The sequence below is a fragment of the Phalangium opilio genome, unplaced genomic scaffold (genome assembly GCF_054372755.1).
Source record: "Phalangium opilio isolate 3A_F unplaced genomic scaffold, DU_Popi_V2 ptg000048l_1, whole genome shotgun sequence".
Taxonomy (NCBI): Eukaryota; Metazoa; Arthropoda; class Arachnida; order Opiliones; family Phalangiidae; genus Phalangium; species Phalangium opilio.
This window is the reverse complement of record NW_028324170.1, coordinates 4,601,648-4,622,030: the sequence shown is the minus strand read 5'-3', so window position 1 is coordinate 4,622,030 and position 20,383 is coordinate 4,601,648. Positions and strand designations below refer to the sequence as shown.

Sequence of the window (20,383 nt, the reverse complement as noted above, 5' to 3'; positions counted from 1 at the left end):
GATCTCTTAGGGGCTGAACATAAAGTTTAAAAACGCTATATTGATTTTCGTTAATTTACCCAAATGACGGCTAAAAACCAGTTAATTTTATTACTTAAATCATCCGACGATGAAATAATTCAAGATCCTTACGTGGAGGTTAGTAAATTAGGCCTACTTAATTACGTCATGCAAATATTGATTACATTTACGTAGGAGCTAAAGAAAAACGATTACGTTGCTTTCTCTATTTCAACTCTCTCATTTGAATTTAAAGAGTTGGAAAAATTGTCGCATAAATTAAAAAACCCCGAGTCATACCGTGGATTAATTTTGACTAGCAAACGATCTGTTGAAGCGGTTGCTTTAGCTGCTGAATATAAAGTAGATAATTTAAATACCAAACAAGAGGTTTTAGAAAAATGGAAAAAGAAACGAGTTTTTGTCGTCGGTCCCGCAACTTTCAGTGCCACAAGCAAGTTTTGTATTCTTTATGAATTTTCCCTTACCCTGAAACTGCGTTTCAATTGTCGCTTCTTATTGGTTTAGAACAAAAGCTATCGATAGACGGCGTAGGAAGGGAGTGTGGGAGCGCTGAAATTTTGGCGAATCTGATTGGCCAAGGTAAAAAGCGCCAACTTTTTAAGCGTTTTTCACTCGCGTGCTACTTCTTTTTGTCACGTGGCTGCGTCTTCATTAATTTTCTTTAATAAAATCGTTAGAAGTGCCGGATATCGATGAAAGTAGGCCTTTGCTATTCCCATGCAGCTCTATTAAACGGGATGTTTTGCCTAAAACCTTAAATGAAATGGGAATCTCTGTTGAATGCTTAAACTGCTATGAAACCATACCATCTCCAAAATTAGAGGAAGATATTACCAACTTTGTAAGATTGAATGTAAGTAATTTATTACTGTAATTATTGTTAAGCCTATAATCCCTATTTTCAATCTATTTCGTCTTCTCATTGACAGGGCTTTCCTGGAATTGTCGTTTTCTTTAGTCCATCGGGAGTTAAAATGGCTCTCCCAATTCTACGCAAGGTTTACGACAGTATTAACCCTAATCGAGGATCAACTAATAAAAATACTCAGGTAAAGGTACTTTCATATATAATTCTCGCGACGACTCGCGTGTAAGAACATTAGGACCAAGGCTTAGGTAATTATTGCCTCACGTCAAGCCTTGGCCCCTAAAAATTAATATTTAGGCTTACTAATGGAGAAATATAGAATATTTATGGAGATAAGCTTCAGGTTGCGTGTTTTCCTATAATTTCATGTGTCGGCCACATGATGCTAATAATTTACTCTGGCTAAAACCACGTGACTCAGCTTGGCGGGAAAAAGAAAAAAAGATCGGTGGGCGGGAAAGTTTCACGCGCGATCGGCTTCAGTGATTACTTTTTTCCGAGTATTTTTTTCGCGGGAAAATATCTTTTATGGGTGGAGAAACGCGAGAGTTTTCGCGCCTTTTCTCCTCCCGTTCAGAATATTACGTGTTCATTTGCGAATAAGAGGGACTCTGGCTTCTTCTAGTCTATTTCCTTCGTAATAGCTTTGGTAAATTAGCGCAGATCAAGAGATACAAACGCGAACGCGCGAGTTTATTGGAAATATGATGATGACGGAAATGTCTCGCGAGATTCCCGCCCTTTTTTTGGCGCGAAAAAGAAAGATAGCTATCTTTTCTACGCGCACCCATGTTTTGTTAGGACTTTAGAAAGCCAGGTGTCGGAATTATAGCGGGAAGTCGAAGTTCCCCCCCCCCCTTCCGTAGACACGCCTCGCGTTAGAAAAACATAAACAAGAAATAATTTAGACATAATATTTGTTGCCAGACGTATTAAGCTTATTTGACACGTGTTTCGCGACATTTTTAACCTCACCAAAATCGCTTCTAACTCGTTTTAAATATACAGGGTGTTTGTGAAAAGTCCATCAATAATGAAAGGGCGTATTTATTGGGCCATTTTGAGTCGAAAATGTTCTATGACATTTTGCCGTCCGAGCCACGGTTTTCGAGTTATGATTTGAATATTTTAGGGATGACCCCTTCATTAAATTAGCGCTGTCTTTCAATTTCTTAATTAAATTTAAGGGGTCATCCGTAAATTACTCCAATCATAACTTGAAAACAGTGGCCCGAACGGAAAAATGTCATAGAACATTTTCGACTCAAAATGGCCCAATAAATACGCCCTTTCATTATTGATAGACCTTTCACAAACACCCTGTATATATATATATATATAAAACAGTTCGCAGCGATTGGACCAACCACGGCCTCGTCTTTGAGGGAGTCACGTGATATATGGTGCCGGACAGACAATGACCATCTGAAGTTTGAAAACAAAGACATGTGCTGGTGCATCGCGAATCAACCCAATCCTGTCGGTTTGTGTCAGGCCATTACAAACGCGCTTGCAAATTAAGGCTGGCTTAGTAATATTTATTACCAAGGCTTAAATATTTACTCATACCTATACCGGTATATTATATTATATTATTACTCCAAAAAAAAAATCTCTAGATTGTTACGAAAATGAAGCAATATTTTACGCGCACGATAGGCTTAAATATACAAAGCTTAATTTGTTGTTAATTTCGCTAATATAAGACTATTAAATGTGTTTTTCATTTGAAAAAAAAAAAAGAAAATAAAAATTCAAATTACACCTAAGTTACAAAAATCCTATTGTCTTATCACTCACTGGGTAGAAAAATTAGGGGAATAATTTGCATAATCTCTGTGTGTGGATTTTATCGAAGTCACGCATTGGGGTGGCGGCGAACCACTTAAATTTAGGCGTCAACGTTTAAAACTTCAACCGAATGCAAATTAAATAAAAAAAATCACCTCAAACCCCCCCCCTCCTTTTTCTTTTTTCATACAATCCGTGTACTCAAATTGAAGCCCATTTGATGAACTACTTCTTTACGATTACAGCTAGCTTAGTCAAATGTGTGCTTTCTGACAACTGTTAACCTTAAACTCTTTAAAGGGAAGGTCTATAAGCTGTGTGTTATATAATTATAAATCGTACATTCCTGGAATACATATAACTTATAGGAATAATTTTGCTCCCATGTTTCCATCGCGGGTTTTGTGGGCCGGCCTTGAGTAAGCCTTAGTGTGACATCACCCATGCTATTTGGCCATAGAACCAAAGCGGTACCAAACATGGCCGCCCACTGCCAAAGCTAAGCCTGTGACGTTTTACCTAGGCACCGACGCCACAACTGAGATAACTCTATTATCCTTTATGAATTACTGCCATTTCATTGGTTGATTGCCACGCGAGGTCAGGTGCAACTGGGAGCGAGATAGATTATAAATTCCCTTGGGTAAAATTATTCATACATACAAATCCAAATAGATACTTTGAGTTAAAATGGTGGATACACAAACATTCCAATTATCTGTATGTATGCTTTTATGTACATAGCTAAAATGTGGCGTAGTTTGAGGTCAGGCGCAACTGGCAGCGAGATAGATTGTAAATTCCCTTGGGTAAAATTCTTCATTCATAATGATTAGTCTAGCTCTTGCCACAAATCCAAATAGATACTTTGAGTTAAAATGGTGGGTACACAAACATTCCAATTATCTGTATGTATGCTTTATGTACATAGCTGAAATGTGGCGTAGTTTGAACGCGCCTTTAAACTGTAAGAAGGGTCTGTTGTGCTTCGGCATTAAAATTCCCCGTCTGTCTTCGAATATAGGCCTACTCTCTCTCTTTCTCTGTCTCAGCCACTCTCTACGTACGAGGACTGACTGACACGCTCGCTCTATAGCAACGTCTATTTTGAAATTCTCCCTATCTGAATGCTTCCTGTACGTATAGTTACAGAAACATTTAGGGAGATTGATCCATCACCTCTATCGCGCTCTTGTCGAACACACTCTACAAAACTATAATCGTACCAAAGGCAAATAGAAATAACCGGAAGTGAGGTAGGCACTAGGGTTTGAAGTAGTAGTGCGCAGTATTATCTCTTTCTTTCTTTCTTGCTCCTTCGGTTAGAGACCAGTTAGAGTTCTGCTTTAATGTTAGCATAAGTTTATAAGATATGTTTTATAAGTTTGTCACTGGTTACAAACTGGAGCTTGTCATGAAGTGACGTAGGTCATAGATTCAGGGTAAGGCGACGCCTGGTGAGGCTAAATAGGAAAATGGAAGTCCTGCAAAACTAACAGAGTGTAGCTGTAAGTCTCTAACATTACGAAGTATAGGTAGTGTCATACTTATATAACATATCTTATCTCCCCACAAAAGATACGTTGCTGTATTTCTGCTAGTTTTCATTTTTCATTAGCTTAAATGTAACGTCCGACTTACTGTACTTCACTTCCCGTTATTTTTATTTGCCTTTGACCGTACCTATAGTTAGAATAATGTAAAAGTTAAGCGCCTAGCCACTGTTTGTTGACATTAGCTATTAACGGCATTGGGCGAAAAATAGGTTTGACAAGGCATTCGGAAACCCTATAAAGAATTGAGTAATCTTTTGCCACACGCTTCTTCATGGTTCGACGCTTGTTCCGTTCGGGTTTTAACGCTAATAGACTATTCGTTTCTTAAGAAGGAATACATTCCGAGTTAAATTAAGCTCTCCCAGCTTTTGTACCGTAATGCCTATAAGTTTATTACTCATTCGCTGTCGAACAAAACTCGAAAGGATCGTTGTTGCCGCGTCTTTCCAAAATTCTAGCTCTGTTAAGCAACAAGCCGGAATTCTTGTTGTCATTTTTGACAAATTGGATATGGGGAAGTTGAAAAATATATGACGGTAATGTTTTAAACCTAAAAATATCCTAAGATGTTTGACCCAAAAATTACGGGTTAAAGGTTATATTCATCGGTTGATAATAATAAATCAATATGATAGAGACTAAGCTTCCACGTTTTTAAATTTCAAAATGAACTCAACCTCTCTATGCTTTAGAAGCAATGGACGCGGGGGACCTATCAGTCACGTGACCGGTTTAGGCTTAAGAATTACTTTATTAGGCCTAAAAAGTATTGTTAAATATACTTATTATTTTCCTTAACGCAATAGTGTTATAGAGGGATATGAAAAACCAATATATATTTTTTTGTTCATGATTGATTACGGTTTTATACGTAATGTCTTAAAACACAAGTTGAAAGGGTCAATTTTTACAGTCTTTCGTAAGATTTGACCTTTTCTATTTGACCCCGTCCCCGTCTAAGTTTAACACTCATAACCAAAACGATAAACGCAGCTTGTATCCTTTCAAAAAAGCTATAGGAACGTTCGTTGTACACACATAAATTCACGTGACCCCTTAAGACCTATTTCTCACCAAGCAGGCTGAGATCTGCCAATATTATGTCCTTACACGTTGCCTTATTGGGGGGTGAGAAAACGAAAGTACGTATAACATTTGAAGAATTTTTAAAAACCTTTAAACCCCTTTTTTCACTCGCGTACATAAAGAGTTTTGTGAAGTTCTCAGCGAAAAAACAATACTTTGTAATTTGTAGAATTTATAAATATTTAAATTAGGTTAGGCTTAGCGTCATAAGGAATTCAGGGTTCCTACGGAACCTGGAAAAGTCAGGGATTTAAGAAAGGTAAGGGATGCGTCAGGGATTTCGTTGAGTTTATCTACAATCATGCTTGTAGAATTTATTATTATTATAATTAGGTTAGGTTTAACGTTGTAAGGAATTCAGGGTTCGTACGGGACTTAGATAAATCAGGGATTTATTTTTTCCCTAAAAAGGTCAGGGATATGTCAGGGATTTCGTTGAGTTAATCTAGAACCATTCTTCTAGAATTTATAAATATTAAAATTAGGTTAGGTTTAACGTTGTAAGCAATTCAGAGTTCGTACGGAACTTGGATAAGTCAGGGATTTATTTTCCCTGAAAAGGTTAGGGATTTCGTTGGGTTTACCAAACCATGCTCTCAGCAATGCTAAAAACAGGCCAGGTGTGAATGATAAAGTGGGCTCTGGGTAAACACCTTAAAATAGTCAGGGATATTGGTAACTAAAATTTGGTCAGGGATAAGCTATAAACGTTAGGGATTTGCGAAATAAAAATTTTGTCCGAACTCTGCAATTTCAATTAGCATCGGCATCTTTTCCTTCTTACACCTATAAGGTGACGATGTCCTAGTTGCATTTTTTATTTTATTTTTAAGCCCGAATAAACCTCTCATAAAATCAAAATTAATCATTAATATTCTGAGGATACAGTCATAGATATATATATATATATATATATATATATATATATATATATATATATATATATATATATATATATATATATATATATATATATATATATATATATTTAAAAAAAGAAATAACTTAAAAACTTTGAAAACTTTTATCTTAATGCCATTTTCTTGTGAGTTTATCAGTACCACCACACAGTTCAAAGACCTTTACTTTTTTGTAAAGAAATTTTGAAGATTTTTCTTCTTGAATTTGTAGCTTTTTTTCGGAATAAACTAAACTAATAAACTTAACTAATATTTTTTTATTATACAACTAATAAAGGTTACTCATTTGTAAAAGGGGTAACGTCTGAAACCCTAGATAAGAAATAACAACACCTTGGTTTTAATTTTAAAATTATCGTCTATAGGTGGGTGGTTTTGTCATACACGTAACTTGTCTCTAAAGTTTGACAACTTTTAAATTTAAGAGATTACAATATTTTTACAGACACCCGCGCTCGATAGATTGAAAATTTATTTTTAAGATAGTTAGGTCAGTTCTACCTGGGGGTTGGAATTCGATATTTTATAATCTGCTAATGTATCTTTGATTAAAAAAAAAATTAAAGAAAAACCGGAATTTAAGTTAGGTTTCTTACGAAACTCATAAGTTTATAAGATATGTTCCATAATGTTGTCACTGGTTACAAACTGGAGTTTGTCATGAAGTGACGTAGGTCATAGATTCGAGGTAAAGCGACGGCTGGTGAGGCGCTGTCAAAGCCTTAGTACAGACTAAATAGGAAGATGGACTGCAAAACCGAGTGTGTAGCTTGTCGTTCTCGAACTAGCTCGAGCTGTAAGTCTCTAGCATTACGAAGTATAGGTAGTGTCATACTTATGGAACATATCTCATAAACTTATGTTAACTGTCGTGCAATTCGCGATACTTATTTTTACTCTCCCCCCCCCTTGTCAATGGTATTAAACAAATATTATTTTAACAATATTTAAACCCCTTTCGATTTTGGTATTGCGTTTGGATAACTTGGATCACGCTGAGGTTTCTTTCGAGGTGGTCTTAACTTCTTAAGATCGTAATTAATGAAGTTGTTTTTTAGATGCGATTTTTTTTATATCAATGAAAACCGCGTGGCCATAAATTAGATTTAAAATTATTTATTTATTAAAAAAAATTTAGGGAATTTTTTTATATTTATTTCTTTTCCCAGTTGTTTGATTGATTTACAATCACTTTTTAAAAATATATTAAATATTTACAATAACATCTTGATACTACCAAGATTTTTCTTACACCCAGATTTTTTAAATATTTAAAAAAAATTCTGTATCTTGGTGAAATATTAACAGATTTTAACGAACGTTGTCTCATTTTAAAGAGAAAAATATCACCTAAAATATAAAATTAAATTTTAAAGGTGCATTATAAATGAAACTTGCCCTTTAATATACAATATCCGAATATGAAAGAACCGTTTCTCTAGTGTAGGCCTATAGGAAAATACCATACAGCTATTAAGACCTTTCTTTCCCCATACAAACGTCTTAGCATATCCTATGGTATTTGGGACTGGTGGTATATTAGCACTTATTCGGTTGGTGACCACGAAAAACGTATTTAAAATATAGGGTTCGCGTCAAGGGGTCCAACCCACTTTTGGGGTGAGTCTCTTGGTACTTTATGGGGGCCCCTTAAATCCCGCGCTAAGTATTATTTGTCGAGGGAAAAAAAAAGATGCATTAAGGTATTGAAATGGCGTCAAAGCAAACCTCCATCGATTGCCGCCGCCGACAACCCATTTCAGCACCCAATATTATAATCCCCTATTCTAACACACTGTCAAGATAGCCAAGGTGCTATTAGTCAATTTTTAGGGGCTCGTGTTAACACCCCATGGAATGTCGTCGGGTTTTCACTTAAAGCCCATTCAGACTACAGTAAAATAGTCCAATTCGAAATGGCAAATACCGCCAAGAGGGCGCCAATAATCTTAAGCGTAGCTGACGCGATCACATGATCAAGAAGTGGTATCTAGTTTATTAGGAAGAAGGTATAAGATGCCTAAGTACTCGCGCGCCATAGTCCCAGTCCCCCTTTCAAAATAGAAGGGGGGACGTAAAAGGAGGCCGAGGCCGGGCTATTTCGCCTCTCCTCAGTCGGAAAATACAAAGTAATTTTCGTCATTCGCGTCGCGCTGACGTGAGTATTCAAGAACCAATGAGATGCTGGTTGTAATTTAGAGGCGGCGGGGATTAACTCCGGACCTACTATACGTATACGTTTGGACTGGAGATAAAGCTGCAGAGAAATGTGGCTAATTTATAACTTCTCCTTAAGAAACTAGATATCACTTCTTGACATGATCGAGTGAGCTATGGCTAAGAAAAGGCGCTAACCATCTTGACACTGCCCGACGAAATTGTAAATTTTTCAAACTAAACCCACCACTTTAGGTAGTTGTTGACACGAGTCTGATAAAGCGAGCAAAGCGAATTCACAAACGTGAATGTAGTCTGAACAGGGCTTTAGACCTGAAGAAAAAATATTTTTCGATTTTCCGATGAGAGGGCGCGATCTTTTTTTTATGGGTGGTTTAGTGGCATACCGGGTTTTTGGAGGGTTTAGTTTAGCCTTGCGGAAGGCGGGAAGGTGTCGGAACTTTGATTTTATCAATGGATCTATGACTATAGTTAGCGCCCGCTATTCAAAATAGGGTCTCAGGTTTTAGGTAGTGCGAATTTCTTTGGGAGTAAGTAAATAAACATATTGGACCTGTGTTTACTCGAATGAAAGTAATGCGTATAGCTGCAGGATTATGTTTGGCATTTATGGATTCAGAGTTGTATCTTGCCTTTGGTTGTGTTGGGTTTATTTTTATAGATAACAAATATTTTTCTGAATCTTTGGTGTAAAACACTTGAAAACAGTGGCTCGGACTTCAAAATGTCATAGTCAACATTTTCGACTCATAATCGCCCTTCATTTTTGGCAGACTTATCAGAAACACCCTGTATATTCCTTTCATTTTAAGAAATACAATATCTATTAGTTAAATCGTGTAACTTTCACCGACATTATCCCAAAATTACTAAAGGTGTTTAATCACAACAATTTGTCGCAATGATTTCAGGGTTGAAATTAAGTCTACAATTTTTAAATGTAAATTTTGAAGTTAGTTACATGATTTCAACTCAAAGGATATTAAAGAGATAGTTAAAAAGAAAAAACATAAGTTCGTAAGATATGTTCCATAAGTTTGTCGCTGGTTACAAACTGGAGCTTGTCATGAAGTGAGTGACGTAGGTCATAGATTCGAAGTAAAGCGAGAGACGCCTGGTGAGGCGCTGTCAAATGCTTAGTACAGACTAAATAGGAAGATGGACTGCAAAACTAACCGAGTGTAGCCAATCAATTCTCGCTTCCGTCGTTCTCGAACTAGCTCCCAGTAAGTCTCTAGCATTACGAAGTATAGCTAGTGTCATACTTATGGAACATATCACTTATAAACTTATGGCAAAGGGTTAAGGTTAGTGATGAAACGATATACATAAAATTTCAATTCTAAAATAAAAAGAAAAGACAAAAAACCCTGATATCTTAATTCTGTTGAGAAGGAAAAAGTAAAGTTGTGCCAGTCTCTGCTTTTTCAACTTACCGTGTCGGTCTTAGGCTTGAGAGGAGGAGAGGGGGGGGGTGTTTGTTGGAAATGTAGACTCGACAAGACTATTGTGTTAAATTGTGATTGACATTTCAGTCTGTCTTTTGATTGGTTGCCTTGTAGATCAAATCCCTCCCTTTCTGGACGTCCTCACCTAAATTTGAACCATATTCGAGAGACCCAGGCTGTGTTATACGCAACCATCTATCCATCTCTCCCCTATTTCTCTATAGCTTTGAAAAAATTCAGCAGTTTTTGCCTGACTTTGCAACGGTGAGAGACTGCTTTTAACGTCTCTCCCTCTCTCTCCCGTGTTCAGTGTGTGTGTTCATGTGTTTAATTGTGTTAATTAGATATTAGTTATGATTTAATTTAGTAGGTCTTCGTATTTTTATTTATTTACTTTTAAACAAATTTGGATTAATTAACAACCGGAATATTCAAGGTAGGTTAAATTTTTATTTTGGGTTTTATTTATTTTTATAATTAAGTCTAAATATATCAATATTTGTTTGAGTAAAATTTTTATTAGCCACAAATTTGATTTGATTTGGTCTTTAATTGATTATAACTTTTGTTCTATAACGTTTAGGTAAAAATTCAAGGTATCGTTAGTAACTAGGTATTCAGTAGAGTATTTGCTCCAAGTATCATGACACTCTGTTTTAAAATAATTTTTCTATAAGTAAATGAAATTTTATCAAAAATTCGAAACCTGCCTAATTTTTGAGAAAATTAATCTTTAGGAGCTAATAACTTTGGTTCTGAAGTACTTAGAGGAAAATTAAAAAGACCATTAAAAAGTGTACATTTAATAGAGTAATCTCTACAAATATCATAACCTCCGTAATAGAAATAATATAACCACATCAAATTGATATTTTTTAAAAAATTAAAAAAAAACCATCGACCAAATTTTTAGGGGCTAATAACTTTGGTTCTGAAATACTTAGAGGAAAATTGAAAATACGATTAAAAAGTAGACATTTAATAGAGTAATCTCTCCAAATATCATAAACTACGTAATAGCAATAATATAACCACAACAAATTGATATTTTTTAAAAAATTAAAAAAAAAAAACCATCGACCAAAACTTTAGGGACTAATAACTTTGGTTCTGAGATACTTAGAGGAAAATTGAAAATACCATTAAAAAGTAGAGATTTAATAGAGTAATCTCTCAAAATATCACTAACTTCGCAATTCAAAATTATACTTCAAAATAGAAAAACAAAACGCTAAACATAAGAAACTTTAAATTCGATATAGTAATCGATCAATATATCAAGAACCACTTTAAAGTTCCAATGTAGTCGAGGAAATTTAAACTAAAACTATAACCACATCGAAAATATTAAATTGCGCCAAAAAGCTTTAACTAACTATCATTGGCCCATACAGGAAAGCGTATTTAGTTTTTTTATTCATTTAAATTTTCCCTTTTTACTTAATTAATGTTGGCTCGTTTCCTTTGTAAGCGCGTTGGAAACTTTTTATACGAGTCTGCTTATGGGACTCGCGCACGTTTGCTCTTTATACGAGATATGCTGGGCATCATATCCTAGTATATCTTTTTTTTAGCTATTCGCTTATAAAAACGCTATCTCTCTTGTTTGAAGCTACTAACAATTATTTCCCGCGGGTCGTTGCCTAATTAGAGGCGCTAAATTAGGGCCCGCTATTTCCCCAAAACTAAATTTTACAAAAGAAACCGACATCGTAACGAGGCCCGTTCGCACACGAGCCAAATAAACACGGAGGGCACGTATACTAACCAGGGCGCGTATTTGGTATTTGGAGAGTTTTTCAAGCGATTTGGAAAGTTATTCGTCTTAAGGCGAGCACAAATCTTCAGTTGGTCTTATCCTCGCCACTAGAAACGAATTCTGTTACCAATTGGGACCAAGACCCATTCGATCGAATGTAGTTTTGATGAAGTTTAAGATTCAAAATGGATTATTAATATTATTTTTTTTTTTTTTTTTTGGTAAAATTATGAATATTGAAGTTATAAGTATCTATTTGTAATATTAGGGATGCATACACCTACTAGGAATGTTTGTGTGCCATTTTCTCAACGTATCTAGGCGGATTTTGTGGGAGGAGCTAGATTAGGCCTAATCATTATATATGACGGAGCATCTCGCGCTGCTACCAACCAATGAAACGCCTGTTAGAAAAACGTCAGAATTATGAGAGATGACGTATAATAAATACTCAAGTCCATATGCACTTTAGTATTACAATGGTATATTTTTAATTTCTTTACATGTGACTAAAATTCAGCTTTTAATCGGATCGGGTCGGTATAATATTTAAAGTTCTTGGTGACCTCTCCTAAATCCTTACTGTATCACTTTATGTTATTTCTATATACTTTTGCTTATAGGACTGATTTCCTCAACTACAAATAAATAAGTAATTAAACAAATAAATAAGTAACCGCTAATTATAAACTAAATACGTCACAAAAAAAAGAAAAAAGAAAAGAAGAAGTGCCACCACGCCCCAGAAATTTAGAAAGGTTATTTTTCGTTGAAGTCGTAACAGGTTGATGGTTTTACTTTCAAAACTCGTAATGGTACATAGTACAACCGTTGAAATTGCTGTATTTCAATTTAAAACATTTAAAAATCTCATGACATCGTCATTTATTACCTCTTTCCGGTCCGGTTCAAGCAAGTATATCAATTTTCCAGTTCCACCCACGTATAACGTATAATGGCACCTAATAGATTTAATAGTATGACGAAATACGGTGGGATGCTATTAGTCAATATTTCAGGCTATGAAATTCAATCATTTTTCATTATTATTTGTCAGACAATGAGTTAATATTAGAGGGAAGGTCAGCGGGGTTAAGTATTTGAATCACTGTTAGAGCTCGGAGATCCCACCACTGGATGGATGTATAATAAACGTGGTTGGTGCGGTTAAACTACAACAATTCCAGGGAGGCGCTAAGAAATTTTATTAGATGAATCCGGCTTTGAGTTTATTATTTTCCCCCATTATCTGTTTATACATTAAATAAAGTGACAGTGATCTCAGCTTCAGCATGGACTGCCCAATTCTAAGAGGACCAGTTAAGTAATAAGGTTTTTCCCTTCCCTCGCGTACGCAGTGAACTTAGGGGAATACATTATTTACTTCCCCCTTCACGAGATTACCCATAAACACTGATAAGTCTGAAATTAATAGACCCCCTTGCAAAAGTTCTCTTTTTCGGAGTTGTCAGTAAGACGTCAGAGTCACGTGACTTTCCTTAGCACCATTCCAGTGTCAAAATTCAATAGATCATTTTCAAACAGAGACTGGTGTGTTTCTTAAAACGAAACATACATCGGCATGCTGACAACAAAGACGATAGATGCATGGCTTGAAAACAAAACGACTTCGATGGACTGGTAATTTTGAAGCCCTATCTGACGTCTTTGTGTCCACTTACCGGATGTTCCGTTTTAACCCTATGTTAAGCAGATGACACTGCATCACCCCTCCTTTTGAAAAGGGTCTATTAATTTCTCGAAAGTGACCTTGAAGTACCAGAAAAAATGTACAGATCCTAGTTTCAAACAGTGTTTACTAGAATGTCAAACAAGCTCTCTCCCAGTTTTCCAATCCCCTGTAGTGGTTTATAAGATCCATGGTTTTGAGGGGTAACTTAAAAGAAATTGATTTACTCTTGAATCGTGAGAATTGAGTCTTCTTCTCAATTGTTGAAGGTTCTTAAGGCTTTGTCTCGCTTTGTCTTCTTTGAAAATAGAATTATTCTATACAAGGGGGGACAACGAGGTTTAAAATTAAATTAATGTTTGCATTTCGGCTCTTTGAACCTGTTTTTTTTTCAAAAGATGCTAGATGACACAACCCTATCTATTTCAATATATTTTTCAATGTCTAGTACCTTTTAAAGTAATTAACATAATCCCATAAATCAAGTTAAGATTACAATTATATTGTTGAAGCCCCGCAAAAAATCCTATCTAATCTAAGGAATGAAGATAAGGAAGCGGCTTCATACGCGTTGCAAATTCCTGATGAAATTATATACAGTCATTGTTTCACGAGAAATCCGTTGTTCCAGACATGGTTTTGATATATTTTGACTAATTTTTGTGTTTTCCTTAATTTTAAGTGTTTGCGCTATGACGTTCTTTTAGACCAATTAAATCTTGGACCATTTTTTGGTTCGAGTTTATACGAGTGAATTTGTTTTTCAAACCAACTTCACATATGCCACCATGGCGGGCCACCTCACATCACTGCATATTAATCGCGTGATGATGGGGGTCGTGCTCCTATTGGTCCTTCACGCTGTCTACGTCACGACTGAAGATTTATTTGTCCTCGGTGAACAGGAAGCGAATGTCCACTACCAATTTATCAACGATGAAAAGAATATGGTCAATTCCATCGATAAAGCCAAGGTGAGTTTTCTTGGTTTTGGATCTTTATGGGTTTAAAGGAAAGGTCAAGGGTCAGATGCTTTCTACGCGACGGATTTATTAACAGGGTGGTCATGAAAGATTCAGTTTTGATTTTGCCTACAATCTATATCTATATAAATCAAAGTCCTGACTGACTGACTGACTGACTGACTGACTGACAGACTGACAGATAATCAACGCCCAGCCCAAACCGCTTGCCCTAGAAGGCTGAAAATTTGCAGGAACGTTACTCATAAGTAGTAGGCGCGTACTAAGAAAGATTTTTCCAATCCGCCGCCATCTTAAAAAATGGCGCCCAGAAATGTAAAAAATCTTCTCTATGCAATTAAGTACGCGCGTTTCAACCGATTTCACAAATATTTTGTACACTGGTTTGCTTTAACCTTAAGACGGGCTGAATGGTCTTTCGGGTTCGATTTTTCGCCATCTTTTAAAATGGCGCCCAGAAATGTAAAAAATATTCTCTATGCAATAAAGTCCGCGCGTTCCAACCGATTTCACAAATATTTAGTACAATGGTTTCCTTTAACCTATAGACGGGCTGGATGGTATTTTGGGTTCGATTTGTTGCCATCTTTTTAAATGGCGGCCAAAAACTTAAAAACCCTTAATGTCCGCCTGAAAAGTAATAAAAAATATCCCGACGGGCTGACGGACTGTGCCGAGTGCCTTCGCTTCTAGGGTGCCACAAAAATATTAGTCATCAGTAAAATCTACACATTCTTTATATCATTTTAGATGGAAGTTCTTATTACACGCGAGCGACGCCGCGGGTAACGGCTAGTAATAGCTAAATCTTTTAGAGAATCATAAGTTTATGAGATAAGTTCCATAAGTTTGTCACTGGTTACTGAGAGCTTGTCATGAAGTGACGTAGGTCATAGATTTTCGTAAAGCGACGCCTGGTGAGGCGCTGTTAAAGGCTTAGTACAGACTAAATAAGAAAATGGACTGAAAAACCGAGTGTAGTAAATTCTCGCTTGTCGTTCTCGAACTAGCTCTCAGTAAGTCTCTAGCATTACGAAGTATATGTAGTGGTATACTTATGGAACTTTTCTTATAAACTTATGACTACGTATAGTATTCTCTATTAATTTCTAACTCAGTCTTAAGAAAAGGAAGTTACAAGGTTCACCAAGCCTTTGATAATGGTCTCAGGTGACATTGTCGAGGTTATGGGTCATATAGTACCCCCGAACCCATCTTGGTTGCACGTGGCACACCCGTATTTGTCTCAAAGTTATCGGGAATAGAAAATTTCCCTTATCGATTTAGCCATTTTTCCAAGCAAAAAGGCTTAGTGTAAACAAACATAAAAATATGTTATTTCTGCCCCAGGAATAATCAAAGGCTGTTTTGGGGACTGAGGACTCTAACACTTGAGAAGCTAAACCCTTGAGTGTTTTTACTGGAAGATACCAGGGTAATGGTCCCGTAGGAAGATTATTTTTGAAATAGTTCAGACTACTTGAAGGCACCACCAGTATAACCATGTGTAAAAACAGATTCCTAACCCTAAGATAGAGACGCGTACGATTTAAAGTATAATTTATGTCTTAATTAACATCCTGCAGCTTTTTAAGGGCGATAGACAGACACTAGTTGGGTCTGGTATCAACCGGAAGGAGTTTAGTTCAATGGGAAGTTTCTAAAGTGAGGTTGTAATGTGCCTTGAGAGATAATTAAGCCTTTGGAGAGACATTACATTGTTGGGTTGGGTCTTGGTGAAGCCTAAAATAGTTAAGAGAAATCTCTTGGATTCTATGTTGTTAAGCCTATAGTTTGGAGTGAACGCTGTTTGAACTCTACAGAAATGGTTAAGCCTAATTTCAATTGAGCGCCCATCCCGCGATACTAAGCCTAATTTCGATTTAATTCCTGTCCTGTAACGTCTTTAGAATATAGTTATGATGGTAAACCTAATTTCAAATTAACCTCACTCCTTTTTGCCTAATTTTAAGTTGGCCCAACCCAAATGTGAGTGAGATTCGATTAGTTTTCGTAGTATTTTAGAGGAAGAAAACGTACGGTGTTACCGTCTCTTTAGAACTTAAGCAAATGTTCACAAAGAGACATAAATTTGTTTACGTTGGCTGGTTTGTGCCCTCTACGTCTTTCGAGATTAGTCGGTGCCGCGTTTTTAAAACAAAGGAGGATTTAGAGATGAAGTTAAGACCCGCACTCATCCTCTCGCGGTCTTTTTTAAAGAACATTGAGCTACGCGTATAGAACGCGGTCTTTAACATGTAAGAAAATCAACCGTTTTTCACTTAACTAGATTGTTTTCATTATAATCTATTTGGATTTTGAAATTGTTGAGCCAGTCTCGAGACGAACGGCCGCCCTTTGTTGTAAAGAACTTTGACCTTGGTTTTTATTAGCCGCGTTTTCTAAGAGTCTTACTATCTTTAAACATATTTCTCTTTATAATTGCCCCTTTATCTGTAACTGTAAAAGGAACTTGCCAACCATAAGTCTGACACTCATTGTTGAATAGTTTTTACTTATTTTGAGACACCTTATACACATTTCTCTCTGAATATGTCTTTCAAATGTCTACAGGAAATACTCAGACGGTATGGTTACCTAAGATGCGGTGGTAACTTGCCACCACTTCATCTCTTTGGGTACGGAAAGAAGAAAAATAAACACCATAACAACGGAGGTGAAGGAACGTCAGGAAATCAATGGAAAAGGTCACCGAATCAAGGGTGTTCGGAGGAGGCATTCCGACAAGCGTTGAAACAGTACCAACAAACTTACAACATGATTGGTACCGGGGCTTTAGACACGCCTACTTTGAAAATGATGAGTGAATCCAGGTGTGGGAATCCAGATGCGGAAGAAAATATACCACCCAGACCAATGTTCAGAACCAAACGCGGGAAAAGTAAGTTCTCCCATTATTTCCTACTCCTTCGTGACCTTTATTAGCCTTTAGTTTCCTCTTCAATAGAACTCAGGAGAAAGATTAACAACGCCCATAATAAGGGACACAAGAATCACGGTAGATTAAGATCTAAACGCGAGGATGACGTGTTTACGTCAAAGTCAGATTCAGACCGTTTGGATCCAATCGCAATCCAGGAATCTTTGGTTAGACGACGGAAATGGATGGAGGAACGCGTACAAGGTAGACAACTTCCGGTTAGCTCTTTACGGCAAGTACTTAAAGTGGACGTAATTTCTTAACAGATTTATCAACTGGAGTCCAAGACGAAAGGTTAGAGGCAATTCATAACAAGTATATGACAACTAAGAAAAGAAGGCACGGTTTTAACTACCGAAACACGAGATCTGTCAATGATAATTCAGTATATTTTCCATCGGTAAGTTATCAACGCCGAACAAGTCTTAGCGGGTTATTAAGATTTTTTTTCTCTCAACAGGAAGTAGTTACGTGGCGTTTGGTTGGCTCAGCTACTAGCGAACAACTGGACATCAACCTACAACGAGTCTCATTGGCTTTAGCCTTCCGAATGTGGGGGGAAGTGATACCCTTAGTCTTTTACGAAGACAACAAGTCACCCGTTGAGGAAGTTGATGTTCTCATCGCCTTTGGCAAAGGTTAGAAGACAATTAGACCGCGTAGTTCTTCTTTCTTTTTAAAAAGACCATAATTATATTTAAAATGATTCAAAAGCGCGAGAGCTTAATGATTTTGTATGTCGGGACCAATTAGACGCGTTAAAAACCCTTTAACGACGTGCCGAGTTGAGAGATATGACAATAATTATACCCACACGACCTCATTAAAAAGTAATTAGCTATCACGGGCTCAACTACCCGGGTAATTAAATTAAATGGCCACGTCTTTATACTAAGAAGTCTTTCTCTCTGACAGCTGGAGTTCTTGGTATAAAGAGAAAATTGTCTTTATCTTTCCAGGGGAACATTTGAATTGTCCCAATAACTTCGACGGGTATGGAGGACAGTTATCTCACGCGGTTCGCGCCAAAGCCAGCGCGGAAATTCACGTAGATGATGACGAACATTTAACGGTGCGTTCCGAGCAAGGAACCAATTTAGTTAAAGTCGCGGTACACGAAATTGGACACGCCTTAGGGTTGCACCATACTTCTCTTAATAGATCCATTATGTACGCTATCTACAATAAGGTATATCCTCATGGTAACTTTGAGTTGTCCACCGATGACCGACGAATGATTCAAGCCATTTACGGTAGATACCACGTAACCATTGACCTAGTACAAGTTATAAAGTCAATACATCTTTAGGTATTTGTCGTGGCAAATTCGATACGGTTTTCGATTGGGTCCGACCACGTTACGAAGGAGGTGATCTAATCTATAACACCTACTTCTTCAGAGAGGATAAAGTATGGATGTATGAGAACAAGTATGGCAGACCACGATACGGAGACCCTATCTCACTGACCAACACAGATTTTCCAGGGTTACCCGATAAAATAGACGCTTATGTTCACGTCTGGGACCCTGACTTCAACTCTAGGTACTTTTTTAAAGGTTAGTCTGTTAACTTGCCCAAAATTCGGCCCAAATACTAAAGGTCAGTATATCAACCTACAGGAAGACAGTATTGGAAATACGACGTCAATGAGAAGAATGTGACGCCTGGGTACCCAAGGAATATCGGCGATGACTTTGGGCCCATACAAGGAACCAATTTTCCATCTATACCTAATCATTTAGATTCAGCCTTCTTTGACCAGCGCGATGGAAACATTTATTTCTTCAAAGGTAGCTTGGTAAGTAAGCTTAAATACTTATTTCAAAAATTTAGCCTATTCTTCAATTTCACGCTCTAAGCCTAATCTTGTCTATAAAACTCGAGTTAGTTCATTGTCCTCTTGTTTTTAAGGTCTACGCCTACGATCCTCGCAGAGGACATCACGGTTGTTGCCTTCCAGGTTACCCTAAAGACATATCTCAAGAGTTCCCGATTTCTGTCACTAAGTCAGACGGCGGGGAAGAAATCGCCATCAACAAATCAAGATTGCTCTCCAACTTAGACGCGGTGTATTACTCGTACACCGATAAGGGGATGTACTTCTTTAAAGGAAGTACTTACTACGAAAACGTGGCTTTTAACCCGGGGGATAGACGAAGAGTAAATAGGCTTAAAGGTCCTAAAGACGTAGCCACAAAATGGCGGGATATCTGTAACGTAGAGCTATGAAAGCGCGTTAGTACGCGACTTTGAAAGTAACTAGCAGCTTAAATTCTTTAAACGGGCCTTGGTCTCAACTATACACACTATTAACATAGGAATCTCTTCTTAAAATTGTGGTCTGAATCAATTTTCTAGAGTTAGGCTTAGCTGGGAAATAATTTCTCACAGCTGATACTGAACCCTTAATAACCCTCGTAATATTTTTTAGCCGAGGCTTAACTTTAACCATTTTATTTTAGATTGTATATTGTATTTTTTGATTGAGTTAGGCCTAGTGATATTTATTTATTGAAAAACAAACCCCATTTCCCCTTTCCCCAAAACGATGAATATTTTTAAGAACGTAAGGTTTGAAGACAAGGAAAATATTAACCACTTGACAATGGGTAAAATCATTGCTTAATTAAAATTAATATTTAATTAACTTTAATTTTCCCGGCTGTAATATAATAGTTCCCTTTTTTGGTAAATGTTTGTAATATAACTTGTACTATAATAATATACTAAAGCATTTTAGCATTGAAAAACGACGTTTCAAATTTTCGCGGAGTTATATGAAAAGAATACGTCATGAGCAGTGGGAGAATTTACTATGCTTCACGCATTACGTCATGGAAAGGTTTGGCGCGTGACTAGTCATTACTCATTAGTCGCGTGGTTTCACGATGCACGAGGTGTTACGAAATCGGTTGTCTTTATCATTGAAATTATTAAAATTAGGCTTTGGATCATCGAAAGTGAAGAGAATGGAGTCCACTTCATTCGTTATTACCCTAAAGTAAGTTTAATTTTATGCAATCAAAAGATTAATAGGCTTATAAAATTAAATATATAACGGAGTGGGGTACCGTGTTTCCCGGAAATCCGTTTTCATCTTTAAGAGTATTAATTATTTGTTGCCATTTATTTATAAT

General features: G+C 36.7%; 2 protein-coding genes and 1 long non-coding RNA gene across 3 annotated transcripts; 2 read left to right on the top strand and 1 right to left on the bottom strand.

The window, feature by feature from the left end:
- Positions 1-10: 10 nt before the first annotated feature.
- On the top strand, positions 11-2,661 carry LOC149673851 (uroporphyrinogen-III synthase-like). Its single transcript, XM_089839627.1, has 6 exons — positions 11-138; positions 196-454; positions 529-603; positions 702-877; positions 954-1,073; positions 2,240-2,661. Exons 1-6 carry the CDS (start codon positions 64-66, stop codon positions 2,411-2,413), a joined length of 879 nt encoding a protein of 292 aa, XP_089695753.1. The 5' UTR covers positions 11-63; the 3' UTR covers positions 2,414-2,661.
- A 7,225-nt stretch (positions 2,662-9,886) lies between these two features.
- Positions 9,887-19,996, top strand: LOC149673849 (matrix metalloproteinase-21-like). The gene is made up of 10 exons (XM_089839589.1): positions 9,887-10,307; positions 14,028-14,294; positions 16,878-17,205; positions 17,272-17,448; positions 17,511-17,644; positions 17,705-17,882; positions 18,204-18,497; positions 18,554-18,802; positions 18,866-19,044; positions 19,158-19,996. Exons 2-10 carry the CDS (start codon positions 14,109-14,111, stop codon positions 19,473-19,475), a joined length of 2,043 nt encoding a protein of 680 aa, XP_089695715.1. The 5' UTR covers positions 9,887-10,307; positions 14,028-14,108; the 3' UTR covers positions 19,476-19,996.
- Positions 13,549-16,581, bottom strand: LOC149673850 (uncharacterized). Its single transcript, XR_016366939.1, has 2 exons — positions 16,344-16,581; positions 13,549-14,316 (listed from the first exon to the last, which is right to left on the bottom strand). It is a non-coding gene; the product is annotated as an uncharacterized LOC149673850 (long non-coding RNA).
- Positions 19,997-20,383: the final 387 nt, after the last annotated feature.

Coding starts and splice junctions, on each gene's coding strand:
- LOC149673851 (XM_089839627.1), top strand. CDS start 64: ATGACGGCTAAAAACCAGTTAATTTTATTACTTAAATCATCCGACGAT. Junction 139..195: donor TTCAAGATCCTTACGTGGAG/GTTAGTAAATTA, acceptor ACATTTACGTAG/GAGCTAAAGAAAAACGATTA. Junction 878..953: donor CCAACTTTGTAAGATTGAAT/GTAAGTAATTTA, acceptor TCTCATTGACAG/GGCTTTCCTGGAATTGTCGT.
- LOC149673849 (XM_089839589.1), top strand. CDS start 14,109: ATGGCGGGCCACCTCACATCACTGCATATTAATCGCGTGATGATGGGG. Junction 17,645..17,704: donor ATTCAGTATATTTTCCATCG/GTAAGTTATCAA, acceptor TTCTCTCAACAG/GAAGTAGTTACGTGGCGTTT. Junction 19,045..19,157: donor ATTTCTTCAAAGGTAGCTTG/GTAAGTAAGCTT, acceptor CTTGTTTTTAAG/GTCTACGCCTACGATCCTCG.